Source organism: Sciurus vulgaris (genome assembly GCF_902686455.1).
Source record: "Sciurus vulgaris genome assembly, chromosome: 3".
Lineage (NCBI taxonomy): Eukaryota > Metazoa > Chordata > Mammalia > Rodentia > Sciuridae > Sciurus > Sciurus vulgaris.
In genome coordinates this window covers 42,945,520-42,953,788 of record NC_136463.1, presented here as the reverse complement: position 1 = coordinate 42,953,788, position 8,269 = coordinate 42,945,520, and the positions used below count along the sequence as shown (strand labels likewise).

At 46.2% G+C, this 8,269-nt stretch overlaps 2 protein-coding genes across 5 annotated transcripts in view; one reads left to right on the top strand and one right to left on the bottom strand.

Annotated features, from left to right (window-relative positions):
- The window catches only part of ATPAF2 (ATP synthase mitochondrial F1 complex assembly factor 2), a 17,572-nt gene extending 14,997 nt beyond the window's left edge, over positions 1-2,575 (top strand). For all 4 annotated transcript variants that reach the window (XM_079132931.1, XM_079132932.1, XM_079132929.1 and 1 more), the window contains one exon: positions 2,170-2,575. In XM_079132931.1, coding sequence (XP_078989057.1) covers positions 2,170-2,307 — 138 coding nt within the window. In that variant the 3' untranslated portion in view covers positions 2,308-2,575. The remainder of the gene's footprint in view (positions 1-2,169) is intronic.
- A 1,464-nt stretch (positions 2,576-4,039) lies between these two features.
- Positions 4,040-8,269, bottom strand: part of DRC3 (dynein regulatory complex subunit 3) — a 38,353-nt gene continuing 34,123 nt past the window's right edge. Inside the window, 2 exon segments of the mRNA XM_079132942.1 lie at positions 4,040-4,340; positions 4,724-4,855. Of these exon segments, the coding sequence (XP_078989068.1) occupies positions 4,227-4,340; positions 4,724-4,855 (246 nt within the window). The 3' untranslated portion in view covers positions 4,040-4,226.

Below are 8,269 nucleotides of genomic sequence, written 5' to 3'. Positions count from 1 at the left end.
CTCTCCCCTCCTCCTCTCCTCCTCTCCTCCCCTCTCCTCCCCTCCTCCTCCGCCTCCTCCTCCTCTCCTCCTCCTCCTCCTCCTCCTCTCCTCCTCCTCTTCTTCTTCTTCTTCTTCTTCTTCTTCTTCTTCTTCCTCCTTCTTCCTCCTTCTTCCTCCTTCTTCCTCCTTCTTCCTCCTTCTTCCTTCTTCTTCGAGCTTGCTAAGTTGCCCAGACTGTCCTTAAACTTGCAATCCTCCTGCCTCAGCCTCCTGAGTAGCTGGGATTACAGGCATCTGAAATATTTTTATGTAAACCTTGGCTTTATTATTTTCATGTACATACAGAAATCAAAACTAAGGGCCAGTGAAAGTATTATCAGGGCTGGAGTTATGGCTCAGTGGTAGAGCACTTGCCTACCATGCTCAAGGCCCTGAGTTTCATCCCCCACACCACAATAAAGAAAAATTTTTTAAAAAGTTGAAAATGCTCAGCACTCCCTTCATCCCCTCACTTCCCCTTCTCATTAGTCAGATTAGGTGGAGGCTGACTTAGCCTCATTCCACATATGGGGAAACTGAGGCACTAGGTCACACCTGGCAAATGTTCAAGCTGGCATTTGAAACCAAGACTGAGTGACTATAGGACCAAGACCTTAGCTCTCACTCTGTACTTGAAAGTTCATATGCCTTGATATGCCCTGCAGAGCAGGCCCTGTTGAAATGACTGAGGACCTATTTGTGCTCTTAAGTCAGTGAACCAATTACACCTTGACATTTCATCTAGCCAACAAAGGAGTGTAGGGGGTAGCCACTATTTGTACACAAGTTTTCATTTAATGGGCTTAGAATTAAGGTTTTGCTGTACTGTTGTATACATTTTTTAACTCTGAAAATTATGGTGCTCCTTGTATTCTTTTTGTTCTTGATGTTATTCCTCAAACCTTAGGTTAATTGCTATTATGAGTTTGGTTCCTAGTGTGATAAAAACCTTTTTGGAATGTTTAGTCTTCTGCTCGGAAAAATGCCAGGGATAAAGCCTGTTTCTGTATAGCAGAGGAGCCTATCCATTCTCTACATGTCAGAACCAATTTCATGGGAAGGAGGTGACCTGTGGGAATTGTGGGACTGCTGGGAGCCAGAAAACCTGGCTTCCTGTCTGGGCTCTGCTTTTGACCATGGGACCCAAGCCAGCCTATCATCCTCTGAATTTTGCAATCCTGCATAACCAGGATTATGGATGTGCTGGTATAAATTGAAGGTAAAATGCCCTTCAGCTACTGTATTACAGTTGTGCAAACTGAGATTGGGCAGCCCAAAATGAGGATAGCTTGTATTGAGTGGCAGATTCTGCCAGGAAGGAGCCAGAAGGCTCAGGTTAGAGTCACACTGATGTCTGGACAGCCACAGTGTGCCCAGAGGACCCTCCCTCTTTTCAGAGTCTTGGAGAGCATGTACAGAGCAGAGGCCTCAGCAGTACAGAAGCTCCCCCAGGAGTCAGACTGAAGCCACGTATGGCCTTGCTTGATTTTTATTTATCCCACCCACATTGAGGGTACTTGCAGCCCTGCATGGCAACACAGCTCATAGAGGATGACAGTTTGAGTGCTTGCCTAGCCTGGGTTTTATCTCCAGCACCACACACACCAAAAGAAGTATTGGGAGCAGGATGACAGTTTGCAGGCCACCTCACACAAACCTCCTAGTAAGAAGTGTGGAATAAGGGATAGCACACAGGTCAGGCTACCTCTGCGGGACATGTGTGGTTTGGTGCAGCCACTGGCCCTAGGACTGGATGTACTAATCCCAGACCACCCACACTCCAGAGAGAACAGGGCCTGCCCTGGCCACCTGGGTGTTCTTTTTTATCCATACTGGGGACTAAACTGAGGAGTACTCTGCTATATCCCCACCCCTTTTTCATTTCATTTTGCAATAGGGTCTCACTGAGTTGTCCAAACTACCCTTGATCTTAATGATCTTCCTGCCTAAGCCTCCATAGTTGTTGAGGTTACAGGCATGTGCCACCACACCTGGCTTACCTGGGTGTTCTTACCTCATTCATCTCACTTGTTTTGGTAAGATCAGAGCCTGCTGCCTTCAGCCCAGAGATGGGATTGAAATGTGGCTTAGGTCAGAAGGCTACAATGTCTATCCATTTGCCCAGCACCTGTCTTGTCCTCCCCTCAGATCCAGAAATGGGGCAACATTGAGTGGGCCCATGATTATGAGCTGCAGGAACTGAGGGCCCGCACTGCTGCTGGCACCCTCTTCGTCCACCTCTGCTCCGAGAGTACCACAGTCAAGCACAAGCTCCTGCAGGAGTGAGGCCTGGGCTACTGGATGGCGTCTGTCACATCTACATTTCCCCCAGCCTGGGACTTCCTGGACCACACCTGCAGGGCTCCCCTGGCCTTTGGGGATTAGTCTTGCTCAGCATCATCCTGAGATGTCCCCGAGATACAGTGGTTGTCCAAAGGTCTGCCTGGTTGCAACCCAGGGGCCCGTGACCTGGTCAGCGGTGAGTGAGGAGGATGAATTGTACAAAAGACTTGCTCTTGACCCTGATTTTATTAAAAATTTCTCCACCTGGAAATGTGTCAAGCCCCATTTTCATCTGTGCCTCTACATTTCTCCATTCTTGTTTTGTCTGGGTTTTGTTGCCAAGGTTGAACAGCTTATCTCCCATGGCACATTTTGATATCTGCTGCCCATGGTCAGGAGCCTCATGTTGGAAAACAATCATGTCACCAACAGACAACTCTATTTGTGTGTTCAGTCCTCAGCCTGAAGACTTCCCCCACCTCATTCTCATCAAACAATCTTTTGAAAGTGAGTCCTTCTTGGTCTAAACTGGTTGTTTCCACTTGTTCCTACTGTTCTAGAAAAAAAAGATTTAGTCTTAAAAATGGAAAGTATAGGTGGTTTCTGGGTTAAAAGCCTGGCGGGTCTGGCAAGGTCACCTGACATGCACTGCTTAATTTCTATCTGGAATATCCCCCAAAGGCCCATGCATTAAAAGCTTGTTCCCCAGAGTGGCACTATTGGGAGTCAGTAGAACCTTTAAGAGATGAGGCCTAGAGGGAAGTCTTTACGTCATTGGGGACGTGCCCTTGAGGGGGACAATGGGACCCCAGCACCTTTTGCTTTCTGGCCACAAGGTGAGCAGTTTTGCTCTACTGTGTACTCTTGCAATGATGTGCTGCCTCACCACAGACCCCAAATCAATAAGGCCAACTAAACATGGACTAGATCCTCTGAAACTGTGAACCAAAATAAACCCTTTCTATTTATAAGTTGTTTATCTCAGCTATTTGTTATAGTGACAGAAAGCTGACTAACATATGCACATTTCTGCTCATCTTCCACATGGGAGTCCTGAGAGTCTTCCCAGCACATCCACCTCTATGATCCTATCAGGCATCACTTTCTGGTACCAGGTCTGGTGGAAGGGCAATAGGAAGAGTGTGGTCCTCACAGCAGACTCTGAGCTCCATGTCCTCACATGTCTATATAGTAAAATGGCATCACCCCTAGTCACATGGCATTGACCCCATGCTCAATACCTCTCTGTAGTTCCCCCACACACACTCTCTGAACCCCTCAACAGTACTCTGAGGAGATAGTCACAGATGAAGCCCAGGTGGCAGAGGACATAGTAGGGCTAGGATGCCCAGCCTGCACTCTTAACTTTTGGAGGGTTCTTGGGTCCCTGGGTCCCTATAGCCAAGCACTGAACAAAAGGGAGCCATGTCCTCCATCTTGGAGGACTGGCCCAGACCCAGCATTGTGGTGGGAACCTTGGCCTCCCTTGCTTCCCTGGTCCTCAGCACCCAAAAAGGGGAGGGCCTTGCATACATCTGCAGCCTGCTCTGGGCACCGCTAAGGAACAGTATTTAACAAACATCTGCTATTCTGTCACAACCAGGCCTCTTGCTGACCACCATCCACTTTAGAAACCACTCTTGTAGACTGGCCCAGGGACCTGCTATTCCTCCCCATCTTTTCTCTTGTTCATATATAGATATGGAGTCTCTCTCTCTCTCTCTCTCTCTCTTTTTAAGAATAGGACAAAGGTGACACAAATCCTTTATTTTTCTCTATATTTGGAACTTTTTCTGTGGGTGGGGGAAGAATGGTATCAGGGTTGACTTGGGTTAGGAATTCCCAGTAACTCTCCTCAGATACTCGGTGAAGCCCCTCCTCAGGTGGGGCTGGTGCTGTGTTTTGAAGAGGACCCCTGGCATCTAATCTATAGGATCACCGCATTCCAGGTTGTCCAGCTCGCTCTGCATGTGGTCGATGTATTGATTGATTTCCTTCACTCGCTTGCAGTTCCTCATGACCTCATCCCTGTGAATCTGGGGACAGAAACCAAAGCCCAGTGTCTTCAATCAGATAATTGGTTAATATCTTTCACTGAAGCCAGTTTGAGGGAAAGGAAAATTGTTCTTTGAAATCTCCATAGTTTCCATGCCTCATTTACTTCAGAGCTTCCTCATGTTCAGCTGATCTCTCTATATTCGATGTAGGAGTTAGAGAAATGATGAAGCACGTGGGTTTGAAAGTCTCTGACTGAGCAACGCTAAGTTTTCACTATGGAAATCTACAATCCTTAACTATTTATTTGTCCATTTTGTTCCTCAGAGAAAATAGAGCACTACCTAGGGAAGATCCCCATTCTCTCTGGCTGGTAGCTAGAAAAGTTGGCCCAGCTTGCTAGGATGGGTTGGCATTTACTCACTTTGTCTACTAAGTGTGTACACCAAGAGTTGACCCTGGTCACCAGCTCATCTTCTCGATTGTCAATCTTCAGGAGGTGGATGTCATGCGATGCTCCAACAGCATTAACAATCGTGTCTTTGTCAACAAAAAGCTGGTGAGTGAGAAGGCCCAAATGAGACTGTGCGTGTCATTATGTCCTAAACACAAAATGAGGGAGTTGAATAGAAAAGGGACCCCTGGGAGTCTCCTGGATGTGCAGGCCACAACCTGGTGGAAAGCCTACCTTTGTATCAGTGTGCTTTGTGCCTGCTTATTTCAGGTGGCAGCCACCTCTCCAATCAGGACAGTGGCAGCTGTTACTCTGCAGCCCTCATTGGGAGCATGTTTTCTCTAGGGAGAAGGCAGATGGCTGCCTGGGGCAACCCCACTCGGGACATCTGTTCTCACCACATCTCTCTCAGGGGTTCTTAAGTCTGACTTGCCCCAAACCTCTGGGAAGTGTGAGGCTGGCCAAAGGTCCTGAGGCTGCCCTGAGGACAGCAGGCTCTACAAACCTGGGGCATCCACCCCATACTTGTCATTTCACTGCCTCTCAGTCAATAAAATTGAATCTTGAATGCCATTTGGGGGTCTCCTTCTGCCTTCTCTTGTTCCTGATCTTGTTTGCTGCCTTGTTAAAAAGCTGTTACAACCAATCACCCTCTAGAAGGCCTGGCTGGTCTTAGGCCTTGATAACTGTGGCTGTCTGTGCCTGGAGTGGTTGAAAATGGAGTACAGAGCAGGGGGAAGGCCGCTGAAGCACTTAGTAAACAGCTGCTTCCATTTTGAATCATAGGTACTTTGTGATGCCAAGAATAGCAAAGGACCTCAATTTTCTGTTATAGGGAGGGCTTTGGATGGAATGCGTACAGGTAGAGGATCTCTTGCCTGAAATGTTTTGGATTATAAGCGTTTTATATTTTGTAGTTATGGAGATTTAGGGAATATTTGCATAGAATTTTGAGTATCACTTGGAAAATCTGAAATGCTCCAAAACTTATTCTGGATTTTTTTTTTTTTTTTTTTTTTTTTTTTTTTGCGGTACTGGGGATCCAACTCGGGGCCTTGAGCTACCAGCTGAGCTGTCTCCCCAGCCCTTATTCTGGATTTTTAAATCAGGGATACTCAACCTGTACTGGGTTTATCTCTTTTTGTTTCCTCCCTCCCCACCCCCATAATAGCTCCAAACTATGTTTTGTGGAATTTTTTTTTCCTATAGTAGCAGTTAACTTAATGGTCTCCAAACTATGTTCTGTGGATTTTTTTTTTTTTTTTTACCAGGGAATGAACCCAAGGACACCACTGAGCCACATCCCCAGTCCTTTTTATTTTGTGACAGGGTCTCCATAAGTTTCTTAGGGCCTTGCTAAGTTGCTAAGGCTGACTTTGAACATAGTGATTCTCCTGCCTCATCCTCCCAAGCCACTGGGATTACAGGCATATGCCACCACACCTGGCTATTCTGTGGAATCTTGAGCTATTAATATTTCTGCTCTTTGCAGGTTTTTTTGTCAAACACAAATGGGAAAGTCAGTATCCCCTAGGCCCCATCTGAAGATTTTACAGGAGACAGAGTATCCTGAAAACTCTGCAAAGCAATATGGAAAATAAAACATTTTAACTTTGTCTTTCTTGGTTTTCCTCTTTATTTGGCCACAAACTCCATTTCAGAGTAATGTCTATGGGATGCTGGTTTTCTACAGAATCCCATGTGGGAAAAGCCAGGTTAGCTGATGTGGAGACCAGATAGCACAGTCCCATGGGAGAAATGACTAGAGGTTATTAAGTTCCTACTCTGTGTGTACAGGGTCCCAGGCCAGGCTCTGAGAAGGACTCAGAGATGTATAAAACTTGTCTACAATGAGCCTCAGACAGTGTGCTCAGGCGTTAGAGGCCAGGTATTTTAGAAATAGCAACAGCCACCCCTCATTAAAAGGTTCTCATTCTACATTCCAAAAGGTGAGTTATGGCGGTTTTCTCTTTTTTGTGTGTGTGGTGCTAGGGATTGAACCCAGGGCCTCTCATGTGCTAGGCAAGTGCTCTACCACTGAGCTACATCCCCAGTCTGAATTGTGGTTATTGTCTTAAGCCAGGCAGGGAAATCATCCTCCTGAGTTTGAATATATAGAAAATGGCTATGGAGATCTCTGGGAAGCAAGAGAAACAAGTTTGCTTAGAAACATGAGTTAGAATTGGTGATCAAAAAATGGTGTGCCATTTGCAAAATACAAACAAAAAGAATCTGGTTTAAAGGAATTCTTTTGCCTTTTTTTGTTGTTGTTCTTGAAGAGGAGTCTATGTTGCCAAGGCTGACTTCAAACGCCTGGGCTCAAGCAATCCTTTTGCTTTGTCCTCCCAAGTCATTGAAACTATAGATATGTGCCAACGTGCTTAGCTGACAGATTGTGTAGAAATTCAAACTGCAAGTTTGGGGTGGTCGAGGGTGATGGTCATTTTAGTTTCCCTCCTGAAATAATTCTTTCAGGCATAATCTTCAATATTCTGTTGGGTGGTGCACACCTATAATCCCGGCTTGGGAAGCTGAGACAGGCAAATCACAAGTTCAAAGCTAGCCTCAGCAACTTGGCAAGACACTCAGCAACTTAGTGAGACCCTATCTCAAAATAAAAAATAAAAAAGGCTGGAGATGTGGTTCAGTGGTTAAACACTCCTGGGTTCAATCCCTGGTACAAAAACAAACAAACAAACAAACAAATTAATTAATAAATAAAAGAAAAAGAAAAGTCTATTCTGTATTCCCCCTAGTTTCTGCAGGAATAGAGGCAAGGGCTATGCAAACCCCATGAGGAGCAACGGCTACTCCTGCTGTCTGAGCTGTCTTAGCTGTCCCACCCTGTTCTGTGGGCCTTGCTGGACTTCACAGCTATAAAAACACATTTCTTTCAAAGTGATTTCTTGACAGAGACTTTGGAGAAAGGCACAGCTGGTGCCCCCTCCCAGAATCACTGTGGTGCTGGTGGCTTGAGGATTCACTGCCCCAGCTATGGGATCAGATTGTCCTGTCACACTGGTGACACAAGAGCATCCCTTGGCTGGAATCTATTCACAGACACCCTATCTACAGACCAAAGGCCTGGGTCAGGCCCACTGTCCCTGGAGCAGATTCTGGGGACTTGTAAGTTTTCCCCACGGCCAATCTGAGCACTCACCCTGTCTTCACAGCTGGACACCTGCATGGATGTGCAGAACACACAGGTAGTACATCTAACATCCTGCTGCGCTCAAAATAGGCAACTGTTGCTGCCAGCACCACTCAGAGGCCATCCCTCACTGCCAGCCCTGGGCTCTCTCCTCAACACTTAAGTTCTGCTTTTCCTGTTCAAGCTGGAAAGGACTTGAACATACAGGCGTGTGACACGTTGGGGCTGAAGTATGGCCTGAGCTGATAACAATCACTCAACTGAATGAGAAGAGTTTTACAGATAACCTCATCAGTGTGACTTTATCATGATCCACTCCTTGATCATTAAGTAACAGCAGTCAGATTTTTTTCACCCAAGACCCT